The 21,851-nt window shown below is 50.2% G+C and overlaps 10 protein-coding genes across 10 annotated transcripts; 5 read left to right on the top strand and 5 right to left on the bottom strand.

The window, feature by feature from the left end:
- Positions 1-20: 20 nt before the first annotated feature.
- Positions 21-1,199, bottom strand: Z519_10979 (uncharacterized protein; the record flags this gene model as incomplete). The annotated part of the gene is made up of 1 exon (XM_016768692.1): positions 21-1,199. The coding sequence occupies one exon, from the start codon at positions 1,197-1,199 to the stop codon at positions 21-23; it is 1,179 nt and encodes a 392-aa protein (XP_016615079.1).
- A 653-nt stretch (positions 1,200-1,852) lies between these two features.
- Positions 1,853-4,647, bottom strand: Z519_10980 (uncharacterized protein; the record flags this gene model as incomplete). Its single annotated transcript, XM_016768693.1, has 8 exons — positions 1,853-1,932; positions 2,032-2,223; positions 2,295-2,992; positions 3,067-3,149; positions 3,216-3,365; positions 3,445-3,545; positions 3,616-4,383; positions 4,467-4,647. The coding sequence occupies 8 exons, from the start codon at positions 4,645-4,647 to the stop codon at positions 1,853-1,855; spliced, it is 2,253 nt and encodes a 750-aa protein (XP_016615080.1).
- Positions 4,648-5,375: 728 nt separating this feature from the next.
- Z519_10981 (uncharacterized protein) lies at positions 5,376-6,253 on the top strand (the record flags this gene model as incomplete). The annotated part of the gene is made up of 3 exons (XM_016768694.1): positions 5,376-5,657; positions 5,724-6,010; positions 6,070-6,253. The coding sequence occupies 3 exons, from the start codon at positions 5,376-5,378 to the stop codon at positions 6,251-6,253; spliced, it is 753 nt and encodes a 250-aa protein (XP_016615081.1).
- A 791-nt stretch (positions 6,254-7,044) lies between these two features.
- Positions 7,045-8,891, top strand: Z519_10982 (uncharacterized protein; the record flags this gene model as incomplete). The annotated part of the gene is made up of 5 exons (XM_016768695.1): positions 7,045-7,104; positions 7,222-7,549; positions 7,605-7,862; positions 7,930-8,322; positions 8,377-8,891. 5 exons carry the CDS (start codon positions 7,045-7,047, stop codon positions 8,889-8,891), a joined length of 1,554 nt encoding a protein of 517 aa, XP_016615082.1.
- Positions 8,892-9,230: 339 nt separating this feature from the next.
- On the bottom strand, positions 9,231-11,143 carry Z519_10983 (uncharacterized protein; the record flags this gene model as incomplete). The annotated part of the gene is made up of 2 exons (XM_016768696.1): positions 9,231-9,589; positions 9,676-11,143. The coding sequence occupies 2 exons, from the start codon at positions 11,141-11,143 to the stop codon at positions 9,231-9,233; spliced, it is 1,827 nt and encodes a 608-aa protein (XP_016615083.1).
- An 840-nt stretch (positions 11,144-11,983) lies between these two features.
- Z519_10984 (uncharacterized protein) lies at positions 11,984-13,950 on the top strand (the record flags this gene model as incomplete). The annotated part of the gene is made up of 8 exons (XM_016768697.1): positions 11,984-12,128; positions 12,188-12,455; positions 12,533-13,002; positions 13,069-13,199; positions 13,258-13,324; positions 13,384-13,473; positions 13,553-13,731; positions 13,795-13,950. 8 exons carry the CDS (start codon positions 11,984-11,986, stop codon positions 13,948-13,950), a joined length of 1,506 nt encoding a protein of 501 aa, XP_016615084.1.
- A 297-nt stretch (positions 13,951-14,247) lies between these two features.
- Positions 14,248-15,204, bottom strand: Z519_10985 (uncharacterized protein; the record flags this gene model as incomplete). Its single annotated transcript, XM_016768698.1, has 1 exon — positions 14,248-15,204. One exon carries the CDS (start codon positions 15,202-15,204, stop codon positions 14,248-14,250), a length of 957 nt encoding a protein of 318 aa, XP_016615085.1.
- Positions 15,205-16,338: 1,134 nt separating this feature from the next.
- Z519_10986 (uncharacterized protein) lies at positions 16,339-16,669 on the bottom strand (the record flags this gene model as incomplete). Its single annotated transcript, XM_016768699.1, has 2 exons — positions 16,339-16,566; positions 16,634-16,669. The coding sequence occupies 2 exons, from the start codon at positions 16,667-16,669 to the stop codon at positions 16,339-16,341; spliced, it is 264 nt and encodes an 87-aa protein (XP_016615086.1).
- A 1,848-nt stretch (positions 16,670-18,517) lies between these two features.
- On the top strand, positions 18,518-19,450 carry Z519_10987 (uncharacterized protein; the record flags this gene model as incomplete). The annotated part of the gene is made up of 1 exon (XM_016768700.1): positions 18,518-19,450. The coding sequence occupies one exon, from the start codon at positions 18,518-18,520 to the stop codon at positions 19,448-19,450; it is 933 nt and encodes a 310-aa protein (XP_016615087.1).
- A 976-nt stretch (positions 19,451-20,426) lies between these two features.
- Z519_10988 (uncharacterized protein) lies at positions 20,427-21,385 on the top strand (the record flags this gene model as incomplete). The annotated part of the gene is made up of 2 exons (XM_016768701.1): positions 20,427-21,262; positions 21,325-21,385. The coding sequence occupies 2 exons, from the start codon at positions 20,427-20,429 to the stop codon at positions 21,383-21,385; spliced, it is 897 nt and encodes a 298-aa protein (XP_016615088.1).
- Positions 21,386-21,851: the final 466 nt, after the last annotated feature.

Here is a 21,851-nt window from a genome sequence, read left to right on the forward strand (position 1 = left end):
AGGATATATACGTTTGGACTTCAAGGCTTGAGTATGATTCCCTCACCCATTTCTGTCTCCTGCTTCAGGCCCTTCTCAGCCGCCTCAGCGAAATCTTTCAAAAAGAGCCACCTTGCCTTTTCATTCAGACGCTTCGCTTTCCAATCATTCAATGTCCCGTGTGGGAAGAAGTCAATCTCGGCTTCCTTCTGAAGGAGAAACGTGTCGTGAGCAATGATCACAAAGACGTTGTCTGCGGCATCAAACTCTTCAAGATACTGAATCGTCAAATTCGCTCGGTCTGTATCGTGGGAAAAGTTCTTGGCTAGTATGTAAACTTCTTGGTCGGGTTGATGGTGGTTGAAGACGTCGCAAAAAGCAGCTCCGCTCAGGCTGCCTGGACAAAATCCTCGCGACTTGATCGTGCTCGAACTCATATCCAGATCAATCTTCTTCGGGAGAGGCAGGTATTTGGTGGGACGGTACTCTCCACCATGGTGACAGGCATCGCCGCCCATGAAGATGAAACTATCAGGCGTCACTCGTGCGAGGCCGCAGACATGGCCAATTGCGTGGCCTGGTGCGTCGACGATATAGAAAGAGCCGTCGCCAAAGTAGTCCAGGGCTTTGAACCCGCCCACGGTAAGGTCACCGGAGGCGGAGAAGTCAACCTCTACCAGCTCCCGTCCCTGCCAGTCCGTCTCGAGCACCTGGCTGGTTTGATTCACCGGATACCCTGGTGTGAGAGCATCTTTGAATCCCGGACCGACGATCAACTTCGTCGATGAGGGAAACGTGCTCGGGTCGCCGGTATGGTCGTAATGCCAATGGCTCCAGATGATGGCCTCGATGCTCTTGAGATCCACGCCTTCCCCAGTCAAGATTTCAGAAACGTTCTTCTCAACCGTCAGGCCCCATTTGTGGTCTTTGATGATGTTGACAATGTTGGGGGCTAGATTCTCCCAATCCTTCCGTGTGCCGAGGTCAAAGAGTATCTTCCGGCCCAGCGGGCCATGTTCGATGAGAAAACAGTATGACGGGCACGAGAGCTTGTCGTGGCCCGGGATACCAGGGCCCATCAACGATCCCAATGGCACATCGATCCAGGATGTGCTGTCGATTATCTTGACGGATACGGTTGAGTTTGAGGGAGGGATATTGAGCGCCGGAGGTGTCTTGGGCGGGACCATATACATACTGGCGTCCTGGTTGGAAGGCATCTTGCAATACGGCAATGACAACAGTCAATCTGTCTGGCGATGCAGTCGGGTGTAGTGATTTGAAGGGGAGACGTCAAAACGGCCTATTTATACGCTGTTAAATACTCTCGACTGGCTGTTCCAGCTAAATATATATATAAAAATATATATCTCCAACATGTAGGCGCGCAAACCCCTTCAACCGGTCTGTCATTTCGGAAAAGCAATCTCCAGCGCAAGATCCCCCGCGACCGTGTTCTCCTCCTTCTCTTTTCCCCACTGGAGGCATTTGGTTCCCCTCAGTCCCAGTTCGTCCCCTTACCAAGGAGACTTTTTTTTTTTTCAAAAAAAATAACAAACAAAACCAGGCATTATAGATCATGGGACCATACCTATAGCCTAATCCAAAGCTACTATAGCCGAACATCTCATATTGAAGTACACGCCGGAGAATAATGTACGTTGCCGAGAACGATCAGAGCAAGAGAGCGTTTTGGCTCTCTCCATTAGCCAGCAGATACAACTTTTACGAGGGATCCGCCACCCCCAAAACGCCGGTCAGAAAAACGACAGGGCCCGCCAGCAAGCCGTCCGAAGAGTCGGGGATTATATGTAGCTTTCCAATTCGTCCCCAGAAGAATGTTTAACGATCCAACTTTGGCATTCCATTCCAATTATTGACCTTGTCCATCGAGCAGCGGTTTCAGCCTCTTGACCATTCCATCAAGATTGTTGGATATTACATTACAAGTCGCTGGAACGAGGTAAGTTAGTCAGATACCATTCACCAGGTGGGGTTTCGATCCGGGCAGGGGATAGGCGGATCAATATAATTCACTCCGGAGCAACCTACCAGGCCAGACCCATCTCTCCCTGATCATGTCCCTGTAAATCATGATTGGCAGCAGCTCTCTTTGGATCGGTTTTTCGTATTTATATTCGCTTTCGGCGACGATCTCGTCCATCATGCTGGTGATGACGAGCTCTTCAGGGCCGGGAATCTCCGAGAGGTGCCGACCAAGGAGGTACCAGCACATCAACAGACCTAAATTCATGTCAGCGCGGCTCTGTTGTACCTAAGGACTGGGGGCTCTCTCTTTTGCCGTGAGAACTTACTTCCTTCATAAGCAGCCAACGGAGCATAGCATGGGTAGTTCAAGCACGAAGTCTTCAGCAGGTAGCCCAGTCCCAAGCGGACACGGACCAGCAGACACCTGCAGGCTCGGACTATCGCTTTCATCAGGTCAGGAGGATTGTCGAAGTGATAGAGCCTTCCAATCCGACTTCGAGAAACCTGGTCGACTGGTAGCAGGGCGAGCGCCTTCATCTCGTTCATTTGAACGTTCGCATATAAACGGTAATATGCGGAGTTGAGAACGACAAGCGCATCGGCCATCAGCGGGCCCTGGGGTGCATCCGGGACAGTAGTCGCATGTGGATGAGTTCTCCACGCCTCTTCCCATGTATGCAGCGCCAGTTTGAGGGATTCTTCATCCGGAGGTGGCGCCGCGACCGTGCCTGCATGATTCCCCAGGCGAAGTGTGCATATATGGGAGAGAATGACACTGATCAGTGTCAACAGGCCGAACGGACTAATCGTGTCGTCGAGTGGAGTCCCCGAGAGAAGTTGCCTGAAACAATCCACTGAAGAAGTCGTCACTCGTGGTGAATTCTGCCAGCTGATGCCGCCAGCCGACCACAATTCCTCCGAGCAGGGCAGCGCTCCATCAAACTCGGCGTTCGAACTCCTCAAGACCGCATTATCTTCGTTACAGAGCAAGACTGCTCTGAGGACTGTTGTCCAAGCCACGCACCTGGCCAAGTCAGTGGGGGAACGGAAACGAGGATAACAAACAAATATGCAATAGAAAACTTGTGAAATACTCACCTAATCATACTCTCGCGAAACACCCAAGCTGCCCAGTCATTCGCAGAAACTTTTGTGGCCTCCACAGAAGCTTCGCGGCCAAGCTATGGTGGATTAGCTGGCGCATCATTACAAGACTAGGCCAAATTGTCGGAATTGAAGACACGTACCACGTGGAGCCTGGTGAATGACAGACGAGCCTGCCGTTGAATTCGACTGTCGCCTCCAAAGAGCCCGAACTGGCAGGTCAGGAGTCTCGTCTGCAATTCCCAGAGTTGAAATCCCGAGTCCCTTTGGCCGGCAATTACCAGATCTTCGTTCTGCGATGCAGCCCAGGTGTTAGATCTTGGGTCATTGACGGTTCTAAACTTGGGTACGAAATGTCCATTTCTTGCATACCTCGCTCAACAGCTTCAAAACCGCGTAGTATAACCGGATGCTGACCTCTTGTTCGTTCAGGTAGACAGCGCCGCACGCCATGACAGCGAGCAAAAGAGGTGCTAGTTGCAGGCATAATTAGAGCTGAGAGCGCGACTATAGCTTCCGGTCAGAGAGGATCCTTTTTCCTACCTTGAATTGTACTGATCGAGAAGGTTTGCGGATGGATAATCGGGCAATGTGGCGTAAAGTGCTTGAAAAATCCTCGCACGAGCCTGATCACCATATAGTTTGTGGGAAATACGAAATCGCTGAGTCGATTCTCGATGTCAAAGAGTTGTAGGTTGGCCTTTGCCTGTTCAATTTCAGAGGGAATCAATCCCAGGAACAAACCAGAAGACTGGTATTCTCCGTTGTCTGGATCACCATTCCTTGCTGATACGTTCCTGGTGGTGTCTTCTGACCACGGAAGGGCGTAGAATGGTTCGTCCCATGGCCATTGGATAAAAGCATCATCTAGGAGCTGGAAGTTCATCTGAGGCTGAGGAGCGATTTCTGCATTTGCAGCGGGGGCTTGCACACGGTCCAAGATTGGAGCTTTCCATCCTCGATCCAGACTAAGCTCAAAGGCGTTGATGTTGGCGCCAACGGCGGCACTCTGTGCGTTCAGGAGCGTGGACAGCGAAGGGAGAACCTCGGGGATGACCTGGTTATTCGCCAAGTTGTTCGTATCCCTATTGTTGTTGTCGTTTGGTTGGTGCTCTTCCGCGATCTGGCCGTTTAGATCAAAATTGGAGTCGGTGGATGATGCGTCTGGATTAATGCAAGGCACTTGTCCTGCATGTGCGTCTGCTGGCCTTCCAGCTCCACGATGAAGAACTCTCATGTGTCGCGAGATGACATCCTTGCGTGCAGACGTGAGACCGCATATTGGACAAGCATGTGGTCTCTGCCACCGATCTGCTCGGATACCATTCAATTGGTCAGCTCGGCAACTTACCAATAGTGACATGTTCAAAGGGGATCTCGAAAGATTTGCTTACGACCAAGCTCGTGGCGTCGACAATGCTCCTTTCGCGTGAAGGACTCTCCACAGACGTTGCAAAGATAGCGACGTTCTTTCTGGCTTCGCGTCACGCCGTTCCTGCGCGGCTTGAAGAATCTCAGTTCCTCTGCCAGTGGGGCCCAAGCAGTGGGAAAGGCTGCCACAGCTCCTGTGGCCATGGTAGCTGATTTCTTAGGTAGCTAAGCTTGAGTGGGTGAGGACTAGGGAAAAGACAACAACAAAATGCTCTGAGCGGAGAAGGGACAAACTGCTTGCCTCGGGTTTCGGGTGACATTTTCAGGGACGCCCATTACCCCAGAGGGGTCCACCCGTAGGCAAGAGCTGGGGAATCAAGCAATGGGAAGTCCTGGCCAAGTCCTATGCCTAAACATTTTAGTCCTGCCTATGTTAGGGTTGGTCAATGGATAGATTGACCCCCTTTTTTCGCGGGGGAAACCTGGACCCTGGAATCTGCCGAGTGGGGATTAATTTGAGGTACTAAGTCGGACCTGGGTATGTCAGGACTTTGGTTGTACACAGTAATACCGAGAATCGCGTAGATCGCCAATCCAAACTCAGGGTCCCCATACTTGCGTGGTTGCTTCCCCTCCCTCGTTGCTGCATGCTGGTCAGCTGCTTGAATTTGCTGGAAACCCTCTGCTGCTCAACGCGTCCCCCACCAAGAACATTGGGGTCGAAAGGGAAGTGGTCGGCTAAGACGGCGAGGGGATGCCTTCCTTCTCGATGAAAGAGTGAATAAATACTATTTCTAAACCTTCCTCGAGAGGCGCCAGACGTCCATAAGTTCGCTATTTTGGCCCCAAGATACATGACCATTTTGGAGACCTCATTGTCGGGCTGACTAAATCATTCCTAAATCTCTCTGTTTTACCTCATTCAGTACAAAATGCCGGGCCGACTTGAAGGCAAAGTTGCGATTGTCACAGGCGGTGGGAGCGGTTTTGGAAAGGCCATTTCGACAAAGTTCATCCATGAAGGGGCCAAAGTACTGATCGCGGAGATGAACCCTGAGAGCGGTCAGGCAGTAGCGAAGGAACTTGGGTGCGCGGCGGTCAAGGCAGATGTGACCAACCGCGACGATTGGAAAACCGTGTTACAGAAGTGCATTGAGTTGTATGGCGGCCCAGATATCGTCGTCAACAATGCTGGGACATGCTATTCAAACCAGGTGGGCGTCCTAGGCGACAACCAACTGACCCATTGGTGGCGCCATGCTGATATTGGGATCCCTTAGCCATCCGATGAAGTTCCCGACCATGAATTCGATCTCGTCTGTGCTGTCAACTTTAAATCCATCTATCTGTCGGTCGCCGTGATCGTGCCGTGGATGAAAGAACACAAGAGCGGTGGCTCCTTCATCAATATCGCGTCCACTGGGGCCACCAGACCAAAACCGCGGCTCACATGGTACAATGGCACCAAGGCCGCGGTTTGTTGTGCGTCAAGATCGCTGGCACAGGAATATGCCCCTAACAACATCCGATTCAATTCGATATGCCCGCAATTCGCGAGCACCGGACTGTGAGGACTGCGAGTTCAACGCTGGGTGGACCACTGGCTAATGCTTGCTCTTTATCTAGTTCTCACAAGTTCCTCGGAAAGGAAAACACTCCAGAGAATCGCGCCTACTTTGTGTCTTTGATCCCATTAGGAAGATTGACCGACGTTACGGATATTGCCAACGGTTGCTGCTACCTTGCAAGTGATGAGGCAAGCTACATCACAGGCACGGAATTGATCATTGACGGCGGTCGAAGTGCATAAAGGCTTTGGACTCAAGTGATCATGGCGAGAGCGCGGCGAAGTAATGTGGATTCCAGCAGATAAGCAAGATTGATATGTCTACCTGACTACTATGTACCGCCGTGCTATTCCACATATCCAGTACATAGAACAGAATGACCGCTGCCATGTTCACCGCTCTTAGAATCCGAGTCCTGATCAACTAATAGGCGGAGACTCTCTTCGCACATGGTGATTTTGGTCCACGACTGTCTCTCTGCTGTACCCTACTGGTCTCGAGTACTTCCTAAAAGACACCGCTCGCACATGGTCTGGAGATCTTTCTCCGCGCTGGACGACTCATGAGACTCCGGCCAATCTCCGCTTCAGCCCCCGCTTTCCCCACTCGAACTATTGGCTCGAGGTATGGGGTGGATAAATATCATTTACCTAAAGTTGTACAGAGTACGTCCGCTACACAAAGTAGCTACAGGCTGGCCGGTGGCTGGGAACGTTGGGCCTTGCCACAATGAGCCCCTTGCAAATGGCCGATATTCGGGGGGAGCTGGATTGGTACACCGGCTCCGATAGGAGAACAGGGATGAAGTACTGGTAGTGGGAGCAGAGATATATCTTGGCTATCAGTGCTCTCGATATCACTCCTATCTCGCCTTCACATTCTTGACTTGTCGGCGTCATTGCATAACTTTTCGCGGATACCTTCCTTAACCCTACGAATACTCCTACCCGGTAGTTTCGTTTCACTGCTGGTTGGAAGCCTCATATACCCTCAAACGCAAGGGACGCCGTGCACATATTGTCTTCTTGGCAGGATGGCAGCCGGAGAGCGGAAGGGGTGGTTCAAAGATCAGATCAGGCTCGTGAGCATTTTGGTAAGTGGGACAGGATCCAAACTCAGGTTCAAGCACCCATCTCGGACAATGGGCAATTGAATGTTTTATCCGAAAGAAATAGATGGCTCCAGCGGTCTAACCGTTTCATTGGGACAGATTACAATCTACATCTCTCTGGGATCTTTCACCTATGGCTACTGCAGCTCTATTATTGCCACCACCTTGGGCCAACCGGATTTCTTTAACTACCTGCACCTTGCTACTGAAGGCCCCGGTTTGTCTCATACCAATGCCATAACCGGTGCTATGAACGGCCTGTTTCAGGCCGGTGGCTTTATCGGAGCACTCTCTATCGGACCCCTCTGTGACAAATTTTCACGACGAGGCGGAATTGGAATTGCGGCTGCCACCTGCTTGATCGGCGGAGCCCTGCAATGCGGATCCGTTGATGTTGGCATGTTCTTGTTCGCGAGAGCATTGACAGGTATGACAACCCCTACATCACGGGAGCTTGACAGGGAACGAACCGCTCACTAGAGCAGGAATTGGAACTGGCATGATTGTGTGTGGAGTACCTCTCTACCAAAGCGAAGTTGCTCCGCCTCATACTCGTGGTGTCTTCGTCGGAGTCCATGGAGCTTTGCTCTGCACGGGTTATTCCGTGGCCGGTTGGGTTGGCTACGGTTGTTATAGCTACACCGGACAATTTCAGTGGCGCTTCCCACTTGCCGTCCAATGCTTTGCACCCGTAATGCTCCTTGCTGGATTGTTCTTCATCCCAGAGAGTCCTCGTTGGTGTAAGTAGCTGGTAGCTGTCTCCTCGAACTCGAACTCGAGCATCCATCCCTGACTGATGCGTTGCAGTGGCCCTCCACGACAAACACGATCGCGCTTACAAGGTTATGGAGCAGCTCCACCGTGACCCTCAAGATCCAGAGGGTATCCTTGTCAAGGAGGAATTCTACGCCCTGCTGAAACAACTAGAACTTGAGAAACTTGGTGGAGGAGGGGGATACAGAGCGCTTTTCACCGGCTGGCCGAACCGAAAGCGCCTGCTCTTGGGGTTCTTCACCGTTTTTGGTGGCCAATGCACTGCAACCATTGTTATTAACAATTACGGCGTCATTTTGTACACGGCTCTAGGATATGTGGCACCAACTACCCTTGCGTTCACGGCGGGCTGGGTCACCGTTGGAGTTGCCGGAAACGCAATCAGCGCGTTGATAGTTGATCGAGTGGGACGTGTGAGGCTGATGAGTAAGTATCGAGATCACAACGGGAGTCCTTTGAACTAATCAATGACAACAACAGTAATCGGATTTTCCGGGTGCCTTATGGCTCTCATTCTCGAGATGGCCTTGTTAGCCACCTACAAAGGAACGACCAACAAGGCAGGCCTTGCCGCAGCTGTCTCCTTCCTCTTTATTCATGTCGCCTTCTACAGTTCTTGTATCGACGCCGTGACATATATCTACTGCACGGAAATATTCCCAAACCACTTACGCGCCAGAGGTTCATCCATCTCTGTGTCTGGTCTTTTCTTCGCTACCGTCATCTACACCTGCGCCGCTCCGACCGCCTTCACCAACATTGGCTGGAAGTACTACATCGTCTTCGCCGTTACGACCGCCATGATAGTTGTCTCCTTGTGCCTCTGGTGGCCTGAGACCAAGGGGTTGTCCCTTGAGGAAATCAGCGCCCTCTTTGGTGAGGAAGTCGCCGTGGATGTAGGGCACATGACACAGGAACAGAGGGACGCCCTCGACGAGAAAATCATTGCACAACAAATTGAGGGAGTGGGCGAGGCGGGGAATGAAAAAGCCTAACGGTTGGTGCTGCCGCCTCAAACTCCAAAATGTACTCCGAATATCTGATCACCATGATTCTGTGGTGATCCGATGGCAAAATTGAACAAGGAGGATAGATCGACCCGAATTTAGCCCTGAGTATGGTCCAGACAAAGGCGATGGCACAGATATCTAGGACTAAATTTCCCCGGAATTCTTGTTTTCAGTTTTTGCAAACCTCCTCGGGTTGGTAAAATAGACATGGAAGCCGAACAGGACAGCTGATACATGTGTCAAAAGTAAAGATTATGTTCCCTTGAACATATGTGTCTCAAATTTTCAAATCATTCCACGACAGCGTCTAGTGATCGTCCAGATTTATGCTAAATTCAATGCCGGAACCTCAACATCCAACAATGGTGCATGCAGCTGGGTCCCGAAGGTATCTCTCTCACCAACACTACCCTGTAACTGATTAGCCGGCCGTTTAAATGTACATTTCCACCCAAGAGCTGGTTCAAAAAACATGCACGTCAGGATGTCGTCGTCACACAGACGGTAGATCCTCTTCATCACGTCTGGGGTGAGCACGTTACTATCACGAACGTGCTTCCAGATCCTGGCGTCGTCGAAGAGAATGTCTAGTGTTATCTCGTAAGGACCGGAGTTCTTTGACCGGACGACGGCAGCTAGGTCGGAGATTCTAGGTCGCGAACTAGTAATGTTGTGCCTTGGAGCTGTGAAATGCAAGGACAGCAGTTAGCAATCAAATTCATTACCGAAGAGTATTCGTCCACTGGCACACATAGTTCTGGGAACTTACCGTCTGGAAGTGTTGTCACGACATCTTCGGGCCGGCGAACCGGTCGCTCTGAGGGTACGGGCTTCGTCTTATTATCATTCGGACTGCCGATGAAGAAACTTTCAATTGGGAAGAAGCTGAGTGGGTCTTCGACGTCCATGAGATGATAGATGCTGAACTTGTACACCGGTCCCACGGACTGCTCCAACGGCGTCAAGGGAGACGCGAAGTTCCCCGCCGTTGCCAGCTGCCCTGGATATTCAGCGTGTAGAACCATGACTCTAGCCAGTCCTGCTATCGCGTCGGCATCCTCTTGGGTCTCAGCAACGACTTCACCTAGAACACCGATTTCATGGGGAATTGTGGAGGCCGGTTCGAGTGGGCCCATTACAGCATTTCTCCCGTATATGTGAAATATTAATTGTGGACCGGCGGGTTCACCGAGGAGTGGAAACGCCGCTTTTGTCCTGGCTCGAACTGTCTTTTCAAGAAAGTCGTCGATACGTTGTATAAGAATAGGGTCTCGAATGCCTCCAATAAAGGCCGAGCGGAAGCCGACTTGGGTGGCGCCTTCGAGCTTGATTTGATATGTTGGGGTAGGAACAAACGTAGCCCCGTGGATCAAGATCGACCGATTATCCTCTTGCTGCTTGAATTGTACGTTGTCCAGATGCAAGACCCCTCCAGGCCCCGGGAGCCTATCAGGGCGGGTTTTCTCGTACATGGTGTGTGCGGCGACGGAGCGAGGGATGCATCTCTGGCCTGGAGTAATGGGTGTGAGCTCGAAGCTATCCTGATACATGGTTGCCAGGATCGAACGGCCTTTGGGCACCGCGCACTGTCCCCCACACTCGACGATCTTCCCCATATGCCACGCTGGATCGCGATGCACGCCCCGGTGCATGCTGTACGCTGCGAAAGGGGCCGGATCATATGACCGTCCTGAGATGATGATATCCACCTCTGGATCTTCCAATGCTTTCATGAACGGCTCAGCACCCATTTGCGCGACGACGGCAACGGCATTCAGCACGTCTTCCTCTTTCAAAGCAGGACCAGGCCCGCACGGTGTTATAGCGCCCGCCCGTAGCTTTTTCAAAATCGCCTGCCGGTCATTCTTGAACTTAATTGTCGAGACTTTGAACCTGTAACCTTTTCTCTCGCTGATTTCGCGCACAAGGCCGACTAGAAAGTTGACCTGCTCGTTTGTACCCGCGCCGCCAGCGGAGCTGATTAGCAATTTGATGCCAAACTCAGCGCAAGCTTCGAGCACCGGGCTCAGATCGTGCACAAATGGTTGCTTGCTGACAATTGTGCGCCCGCTGCCGAGCATATACGGTCCTGGATCCGTGGAGCCGCTGTCCATGATTATGGCGTCCGGGCGGGTGCGTTCGTCCATGATGGTCGTCCAGAAGTCGACAATATCATAGCCATAGCCCAACATGGGCGCCGGCGTAAAGATTTTGACAGGATAGGTTTTGGCGATCATCTTGATAATTGCTTTGTCGAGTCTCCTTGTACCTGCTGACGATATGAGGGCAGGAATGGCACTCACGTCTGTTCCTGCCGTCGAGTGCTTCTGGTCCAGAGTTAAGGATCGAAATGCTTGAGATTGTCTATCGACCCTTCGGGTCGATATCCCTCTCCGCTGTCGGAGAAATTGAAAAAGGGGGCGCCGGTGACGGGCTATCCCTTCATCTATCGAAGACTGTATGAATTCAGCCTTGCGCCCCCGACACCGGTCAAGAGTGACACCTAATGTCTATCTTGTTCACTTGAATCGGGCCAGCTTCGGAGAGAGGGCTCGCCACCCAGTGCACATTATGCAACAAGCTCTACTCCGTCATAATCTACTTAAAATTTTCCCACTGAGGTTTCTCCACGTTTCCAGCATCTCACTGACCATTTCCCTCCCCTCCCCACTCGAATTTCCCACTGACGAGTAAAACTTGTATCAACCCCAGAATTGTTACCCCAGATCCAATCCACAGTTTACCACTACGTGCCGAGATGCAAGCGAAGAACTGCGAACCTGTGACACGGCTCCTTGCACTCCGCGTCCTTGGTTCGGAGACCCCTTCAAATCGACTCCAAACCAAGGTAGAGTCGACAACAGTACCTAGGTAGGTTGCTATAGTGGGTAGGCCTACGATGTCGGTGGGGGTTTTGGGTTGCACGGTTCAACAGGCTCAGGTTCCTGGGACCGGACTGCCACCCGCTGTCTTTCTTATTTGCACAAATATTAATCCCCGTGGCTCATATTTGTTATTCCTTATGTTCTAGCCTTCTAGTCTTCGCTATCATATTAGTATATTGAAATTCTTCAATCATGGGTTCTCTGGGATCATTTCAGCAGACAAAGTCGCTCTCTGACATCAAAAATAAGAAGCTACTTCACTATCATGGCTTCATTGACGGACAGTGGGCCGATGCAGCTTCCGGGAAAACATTCGATTTGATCGATCCGGGCACAGGTAAGATCAACAGCACTGTTCTCGCACGGTGGTAAGACAGCCGGCTTAACCACTTGAAGGTGAAAAACTCGCCACTTTTCCTGAAATGGGAGCAGCAGATACGGCTCGAGCCATTGAAAGCGCCTCCAAAGCCTTCAAGACGTGGAAAAACACTTCAGGCCGCGAACGTGCGCGGATGCTGAGAAAATGGAACGATTTATGCTTGGAAAATACTGAAGACTTCGCCCTGATCATCACTTTGGAAACGGGCAAACCACTGTATGAGGCTAGGGCCGAAGTGATCTATGCTTGCAGTTTCCTTGAATGGTTTGCAGGCGAAGCTGAGAGGTAGGAAATTCTGAATCTTCTTTCATGGCGAAACCCACGCCGCGTTATCGTGTACTGACAAATGCGACAAAAATCAGAACCCATGGCGAAAACATTACCACCGCCAATAGAAATCAGAGACTCGTCACCATGAAGCAGCCGATCGGGGTTGTCGGGTGCCTGATGCCCTGGAACTACCCAATGGCTATGATTACTCGGAAAGCTAGCGCTGCCATCGCTGCCGGATGTACTACCATCTGGAAGCCTGCCGGCGAGACGCCTCTGTCTGCCGGCGCCATGGCTGTTCTTGCTCTTGAGGCGGGCATCCCTCCCGGAGTGATTCAAATTATCACCAGCTTGACAACCGTCGCGGAAGTAGGAAAAGAGATTTGCACAAACAAGCTTGTGAAAAAAGTCAGCTTTACTGGCAGCACGAGGGTTGGCAGGCTATTGATGGAACAATGTGCGCCGACAGTGAAGAAACTTAGCCTGGAACTTGGAGGAAATAGTCCTTTTATCGTTTTTGACGACGCCGATGTCGACGTTGCCGTTGAGGCTGCTGTTATGGGTTAGTAATATTTCCAGAGGGATCTGCTGAGGATATCCATCTTTCACTTGCTGACCCATTTGACAGCGAAATTCAGAAACACTGGCCAGACATGCGTGGCTGCCAATCGAATTTTCGTCCAAGCAGGAATCTATGACAAGTTTGCAACAGCCTTGTCCAATACAATTTCGACATTCAAAATCGGACCGGGAACTCAGGTACTGCCGTTTCAATATGGATTTGTGCTACAAACGTATATACTGATCATGGTTGTAGGATGGCGTTTTCGTTGGGCCATTGACTCATGAAAATGTGCTCTCGAAAGTGCTGACTCACATTGAAGGTCTGACTTCCTTCTGCCCACCCTGGTAGTATCCATAAACACACTGACAAAGACTTCAGAGGCAAAAAGCAAAGGAGGCAAGATCATCTTGGGTGGCAGCCGAGTTGACGGAACAAAAGGTTACTATGTCCATCCGACCATTATTACAGGTCAGTCTTCATCTCCGAACCTCCCAAATTGCTCCTCTTTCATCTTCGAAGCCGCTAATCAAGTTGCTATGACGCACAGATATGCCGCGCGGCACCATAACCGAGAGAGACGAGGTCTTTGGCCCGGTCATTCCGCTGTACAAATTTCATACAGAAGAGGAAGTCATCGAACTTGCAAACAATGTCGACGTAGGGCTCGGAGCCTTCGTCATTACGTCCAGCATGCCCAGACAATGGCGTGTCACGGAAGCCCTGGAGGTGCGCGTCCTTCCTGAAGTCGACTTTACGATATGAACGTTTTGCTGACCATGAACGACCTAGGTTGGTGTCGTTGGCGTGAATATTGGGCTCCTTTCTGCCGCGGAGAATCCTTTCGGAGGCGTGAAGCAATCAGGCTTCGGTAGGGAGGGTGGGAGACAAGGTATTGATGAGTACCTGATCCTCAAGAGCATGTTCCTCAATGTTGCAACCGGATGATTTGGAGGAGGGTGTCAGGGCGGCACGGCTGAGATTCCTCTCGCATATGTGAGAGAATGTGCAGTAAACATACGAAAATAGAGTCGTGCTGCGTCCATCGTGGTCTTTAAAAGAATTTATGGTGCCAATCACCAGGCTTGGCTGTCTTGGAAATTTGTCTTTATAACGTACTCCTAGCAATCATAACAATGCAACACCAAGCAGATATAAGACGTATTTAACGATGTTGTCTTTCGTTCTAAGTATAGTGTGCGTGAACCAGATAAAGTGGCATTGATAACGTTCACTCATTTCGTCTCAAAATCCGCCTTTGAGAGTTACTCCTCCGGCGGCAGCATCAAACTCGGCGCACTGATTGATCCCCACGACACTAAAGACATCGTAGATGCCACCAGCTTTATCTTCTCTCTCCGTCACTAACCCGGTGTCGCGAAGCTCCTTCATCGCGCGCCGAGTCGAGTTATAGACCTCGGCCAACGACAGAATGGACCAAATGACAATCTTAAATCCCATTTCTTTCGCTTCCTTCGCACTGATTATCGGAGTCACCCCCCCGTGAACGATGTTCAGTAGACATGGGATAGGAGCGAGCGCTTTCACCGCCTCTCGGGCTTGCTCCTTTGATACAAGACCTTCGAAGAAGGCGACATCGGCGCCTGCTTCGTGTGCAGCTTTTAATCGTCGAATTGCCTCATCGAATCCAAGAGATTGGAGGGAGTCTGTCCGTGCGATGATGACAAGATCTCGGCCAGATGCCTCTCGAGCCATGCTCGCGGCGCGGATCCGAGTCAAGTATGTATCCAAGGGCACTAGTTCCTTATTACGGAGGTGGCCACATCGCTTGACGAACGCCTGGTCCTCGATGTGCAAGGCGGCCACGTTTCCTTCGATATACGTTTTCGCAGTTCGAGCTGCAGATAATGATGAACCAAACCCTGTATCGGCGTCGGCGATCACTGGGACAGACCAGTCCAATCCAGCAATCATGCTGGCGTTAGCCGCCATCTCGGTCATGTTGATGATACCTAAGTCTGGCGCGCCTATTCGAGAAGCAGCCGTGCCCGCGCCTGTCATATAGAGTGCGTCGAAGCCAATGTCGAGAGCAATGCGGGCCGTAAAGCCATCGTAGACACCAGGACAAACAACTATCTTCTCGGGATCGTTCAACATCTCGCGCAGGATGGTTGCGGCTTGTCGGAATGGCTTCTTGCCCTCGCCATTCTGCTGCGCAGCACTGGGATTTCCTGTTCTCATGGCTGGAGAGTAAACTGTGTTTGTGAAATGAAGTTCTTCATGCACACTGGCTAAACGTCTGCACCACGGCCTCAAGTCGTCAACGGAAGCCCAGATTAAATTTATAACGCCACTTGTTGAAGATGCTTCCGTTGACGGATGCAGAGGCTACCGCAGCGGATAGTGATACAAGCACATGACAAGTCCAGGTACCTTAACTTGGGATCAGTTTTGTGCACAAAACACCAGCATCACCATTGCTACGCGCAACAATCACGGACGACAAAAGAGGCAAGAGGCAACCCCGCTCAGTGGGGAATGTGGCGTTGAGTGGGGTTTGTCAACCAATACCTTAGCACCTCGTAGCACTGTAGAACTCGGTACAAGCAAATACTGAGTACGGAGTTACCCAGCGGCACGAGCGGAGCTGCCTTGGAATTTGAAGCCCGGCCTCGGCCCCTCTCGAATATATCACCTAAAATCAACGTTAAAATGCTGTAGGTTCTACTTAAATGTCACGTGTGAAGTACCCGGCTTATTAGCACAAAGGTTGCTGGGGATGTGGGGGTTAGAGACTTCCGATCGGATGGTGCGAATGCGGACGCATATCTGCGAGTTCGGTGCTTGCTCGTAGGAATCGCCTTCCCCACATGATCCGCATCGGACGAGGATGGCCGATCGGAGTTTTACAGTATTGCAGAGGATAGAACAACTGGGCTTCGGTTTATGCTGGCTAATGGATTTGTTGAACATTCCAAACTCTGGAAGTTTGGATTTCTATTACGATCAAGCCAGAGGGTGCAGAGACACATCCGTCGTGGAATTACCCATTAGAAAACTCAGCGCTACTTCCATTCCGTGTCGTCGACCCTGTTTGCTGGAGAGACAATAGCATCAACACGGTTTCTTCGAATATCGTTGCTCCATTATTGCCCTCTGTCATACTGAGCCAATGCCTTGCCGACAGGTGCCTTCTGGTCGCAAGGTAATGCTTTCTGGAAACCTTTGAAAAGGAGACCCTGAGTGGGAGACTTGTTGGCGGCATTGCATCGAAAACTCGCCTCAGGTGCTGAGGTTTGCAGAGAGACTTTAAGTCGGCTCTAATTGCAATCATTGTCTTTAGAACCTCGAGCGCTCAACGGTCAAAGTGATCCATCATGTCTGCTCCGTACCATTCTCGGGAGTCCGGGTGGCAATTTCAGAGATCAACCGTCCTACTTGGTCCTCCGTCATATTGTTCTGGAAGGCGACCTGTTTTAGACTTACCCCGTTTGCAATACGCTCCGCCATTACATGGACAAGCGTAGTACGGCCCGGAAAGTCTTTGTTGTCTGACATGTCCCTGATGTCATTTGTTTCGTTGTTGTTTGTCGAGGTGGTAGTCTGTGATGCCTCAAGAGTCAGCCTCCTGCCAGCACAATGGCGACAGATACTATTTTACAGGACTTACCTTTTCAGTGTCGCGCAGAGCCCCGTTCGAACTCATTTTGGTCTTGGTGAAAGAGGTGTCAGCTAGGTTGGTCCTGCAAAGATAGGCGAGTGCGGATCTGATCCTGCTATGTCGGTGTCGGGAACTCCAGCGATAGGTTTTCAAGTGCTGTCGGCTGCGCGAGGACCTCTGCCGCGAGGACCTGCGAATTTCTTCACCAGCACAGCATCACTCACCGATTCGTAGAAGTGCATATGCAGTTCCTTTAGTCTTCCTCAACAATAGCCACCTCCTTCTTTGGGCGTCGCTAAAAGATAACTCTCGGTCTGAGATACGCGTATTGACTTCACTCGAAGGCTGCTCACCCAGGCAGCCTTTCGCGTGCTTCATTGCTTACCATCTACACAGTCTCCGCGTGCGACGCAAAATCCTTCAGCGTGTTTAATTTACACTCGCAAACTTATTGCTTTGCTTTGTCCTTTTTTCTTCATGCTCTTTGTTCTTGATTCCTTTGTGCCTGGCGCAGCGTAGTATAAATGATATAATTATAATTTATGGGCGAAGCAGAAAAAGAACAGGTAAAAGTAAATTGCAATGCATTTTCGACGAAGACAAGAGACGGCACTGGACGACTGGCTAACTGTATGAGAGCTTCTGCTACAATTCTGTCCTCAAATTCCCTCCCGACACAGCCAGAGCGAGCCAGCGTACGACATCATGGCAGAGGCTAACATGATCTTTACTAACGGAGTCGGTGTCTACGGCGACCACCACCTTGTGATCGAGAAGGCAATTCGTGAGCTCTCTCAGGGCAAGCACTTACGGATGAACTGAATGTCACCGCACCCTGGCTCGTTTTTCTAATCTGCGAGTACCATAAGGGGACGGTGAGTAAGCTGGAGGCTTATGGAATAGATAAAAGGTGCTCGATGATGCTGATGGTAGAACCAGTTATAAAGTTCCTTTCAAGCAGGCGCTTAGAGGTGCAAAGCGAGAGGCTGACTGGAGGGCGTTGAAGGCGATCTGGTGTACATGATTGCCTTCCCAATTTTTATGCTGCTGCTCATTCTGTGGCTTTTCGGTTGAGTTCAAATAGGAGAGAAGTACTAGTCAGCAAAGTGGTAGTTGAGATAGAACAGGAAGAAGCAAGGAATCCTGCAGTGAATACATCTAATGTCTCACCTTGATATTATGAGTGAACCCTGCGACAGAGTTTTTAGTCTCCTAGATGACTGGACATAGCCACATTGCTCTTCTCTACGATTTGATCAAATCTGCGCTCGGGTTTATTAGTCTCTACGGTAGTTTTTGGGGGGAAGGATGAGCTCATCTAATCCTTTTGAAGGACGTAAGGCTAGTGCCCCGGGCAACAGCTCCTCCTTTGTATATCACTATCCTTAGGTCCAGCTTAATCCACATTGGCTGGAGGACTCTCTCACCAATGGCCGCATCCCTAACATGTATCTCTGCATCGATGTCCTGCTAGTCATATTAGTTGATACTTACATCCGGATCGTAATTCCCAAAGGGCTGCAACTGCCACAGCATGACAAAGAGGGAACTGCCTGCTTAGAGGCAGTAAATTCGCACTGCCTCTTCTAATTCGTTTCTCAAGCCCTACTTTAAATCCAACAAACTTAAGTTTCTTCTTGTTACGCAAAAACTACTCTCATTCCACCGCAAAAACACTCTCCTCAATTGCATCATCCACGTTCGAAATAGTTCAGTCTTGGTCTACAATCATTTCCAATTTCATTGGTCCACACTACCGAGAAAAAGTTCCTGGCTTATTTCAAAGGTAGGAAGACAGGAGTTTATGTAGAAGAACGAATGGCATCGCCGTCAGAACAAATCATTTCACTCACTGTTCCGTCCATTGAGCAGGGGCAAGGTCGAAAATCCAGTATGTCTCCGCTGACCAATGTCGCTGCAACAGAACAGTTAGGTTCGAATGGGCAGACTGTATCTCATTTGGTGCCACGTTCTCAACATGAGGCCTCCGCATCTGCCAGTGGGCAACCGAGGACTGTTACGCGCCGATATGCAAAATCGCTGACAGCGCAAGATGTGTACAACCTCGCAATAGATCCAGCGCTGGTACCGACGCCACTCATCATTCGGAAACGGACTCGGAATACATCAGCTCTCCCGGCCCTTGAGAATTCTGCAGCTGGCAAAGACGCGGAATCAAATGAATTGCCTCAACATAGGGCGATCGTTGATGTATCAGCAAGGGACACCCTTCTGGTTGTGGATGAAGAGATTCAGTCATTCTATTCTCCCATGCCAGTCTCAACTTTCAACGAAGAGGGGTATCACGGTGCTATACTCAACCACACCGACATAGACGGGAATGCTGCCTCGGTTGACTGGGAAGAATGCGGGAAATGCCTATCGTTGATTGAAGCCAAACGAAACGTCTTGCAAGACAATCCACGTGAGGGAGAGGTTCGAGAATGTTCAGGCGCTGATATTGACCATAAAGAGAAGTATCATGACGCCCTTGAGAGACAAGAAGAGAGCATGAGCAAGAATTCCGATGCCCAGCTATCCAACAGTCACAAAACCACATCTCCACAGGTTCCGAGCATTCAAGAACGTCTCCTACTCCCTGTCATTAATATCATCGTCAGCCCCCCGCCAGATGTCACTACGAGACCACAGACTTCCGGATTCAAGAAAGTTTTGTGGATGATTCCAAAAATAATTGTGTCTTTACTCGCTGGGAGGCTTCTGGGAATACTCGTGTCAGAGCTGCAAGAAATTGTGTTTCGGCGTGGGTCTTCCGTAAAGCGATTCAGTCCACCTCCGTCGACGACATCTACAAAACCTGCTTGAGTACGACCCTTGGAGTTTTCGAGCATTTGTGTCTGTTACAAGCCCTGATGCTACTCAAGTCTAGCCCAGGTTTTGCTAATTTTTGAAAGCAAGTGAATTAGATCTGATTGCAATTGGAGGATTATCGGACAATAAGGTAGGAGGACATGCGATCACGTGGAAAGGCAAGGCTTGATAGGTCAGGGGTAAGGCTGAACTACCTTGGAAACAGCGTGTAAAAGGGTTAACCTTTTGCTTCCTCGTAGAAGTTTCATTACCCTCCAGACAAAATTTCACTCCTGAACTACCATATCATTAGTGAGAATCTCCTTCTTCTATCACCACTGCATCTCAGCTCCAGTACTGTGAGGCTTTTAAATTGGAAGGTGGTTCAAGAATTCGTATGTACCAGTTTCGCATAAATGCAGGCGTTTGCTTACCTGCTAAATATCGAAGTGAAGTTTAGTGAGGGAGACTTTTTTCTTCATCCATACAACGCAATAGAAGGCAATCGCGTACCAAAGTCTAAAGTTAATTTAAGCTGCACAGTTAATTAAGAAGAGGTCTCTACAATGGGACGGTATTCCATTCTTCGCTTGTCCAAGTCTCTTGAATTTGGAATCAATTTTTCGTACTTTACGTACCTTCATTTTCACTTCCAACCTGTGGGGAAACTGATTCCAGAAGCATAACGTCGCACCTAGCCTACATAGCACAAGGCAGTTCTTATTTGTGAAGAGTCTCGACCCGGAGTGCGGTTAGCTGCTTGTATCACGGGTGGAAGACAGTAGCTGAACATTAATCACTTCAGGCGCGGCTTCACTTCGGCCGCTCTAGGAACAAAACGGACAACTATGGTTCTGTCTCGCCTCATCTTTTTCTCTTCTTCTTCTCAAATCATTCAGCTCTACAACAAAACCTGGTCGTCTGAAACAATTTTGGCCTTCGAGAACCTCAAACCAAGACCATCTTCAACACTAGTCCTACGCGTCTAATCATGTCGTCCTGTTGCCTGTCCGAAGGGGCAGGCTCCGACTCTCCTCTCGAGTCGGTACTTCCATCCAAAGTTGAAAACACCAAAGTCCGTCCTCCGAATGGCGAATTGTCTACCAAGACCAAGGAAACTTTGTTTGCTGAATCTTTCGTCACGCTGCCGCTCCAGAAGTCCCCAACGATTCCAAGCGCTGCTGCAGGTGTTAAAAAGGCTGTTCATACCGAAAATCTTCTAGTCGAGGATAGGACCGATATGATCACATCTAGCTCTTTGGAGCGGGATCGCGAGAGCACAGTATGGATTGTCACATCGAGATGCGGTAAATTAGGAGACATGGCTTCTCCTTCCTCCCCTCCTCCAGTATCACATATTGCTAAACATGAACGAATCGCAAGACAGCGCCAACGAAAGTCGGACAAGGTAGCCCCTGAGGGTCACCATGTTCAAGACAAGCACGAGCCGAAGTATTTCGAGTCCGCCGAGACTTGGATAACGCACGGGTGCTTGGTTTATGCCAACTGTGAATTCATCCATGCCGTACGAAAAGTGGCTGTTGGATCTACCGTACAGTCAGTCATTGAGCAAAGAAACTTAGATGTCACGGAAAGCGACCTCGTGAAATATATGACCATATTTTGCTCGAGGGCCATCACAGCAGCTACTATTCAGTGTGGCGATGAGACCGACGATGCCACCGACGATGCAAAAGATCAAGATGTGAATGGACAGAACATGGAGGTCGGCGACTCTGTTGAGAAATATTCGGGGTTTGATGACATTGCCGAAGAGCTCCAACGTAAGGCAAGACTCATACGGCTTGAAGCTAAGGAAGCTGAAAAGTCGCATCGCCGCCTAGTTTGGTTGTTCCTCATACTCCTCTTCCTGACAACAGCACACTTAGGATGGAGTGTGAAGACCATGATACGGCTGGCTGCGAAGTTCATGTACTGAACTTCCTCTGAAATGGGACGAGTCTTCAACGAAATAACCTTTTGCAACCCAAGCAGACGACAGAGGTAGTTTCACGGAGAAGGAGCAAAGTAAGCGCGAGAGCTGGAAGGATTCGGATTTTGCGGGGCCAATCCGGAGATCAGCAGAGCCGTAAAGAAAAATGTGTTCGCATCAGGGCAAGGCGGCTATGAACCAGAGGCTTGTCGGATCACCGTGAAGTTTCCTAGCGCAACAGGATGTTGCTGGGACGAGGCTGAGCTCGGTCGGGGTGCTAACAAAGCAAATTTCAAATGACAGAGCCAAATTTTAAGCATCAACTCAGAAGAGGTCATTCGAGTGTTTCCTACTTGACTTTTCACAGGCTGCATTTTTCATATTGCAAAGGGAGCTCTACCCACTACTTGTTGGCGTTTAGGGTACTGCAACTAACGATTATCGTCATATTCTCATGCCTCCAGCGCAAATTGTACGGTAGGG

This window comes from Cladophialophora bantiana (genome assembly GCF_000835475.1).
Source record: "Cladophialophora bantiana CBS 173.52 unplaced genomic scaffold supercont1.20, whole genome shotgun sequence".
Taxonomy (NCBI): Eukaryota; Fungi; Ascomycota; class Eurotiomycetes; order Chaetothyriales; family Herpotrichiellaceae; genus Cladophialophora; species Cladophialophora bantiana.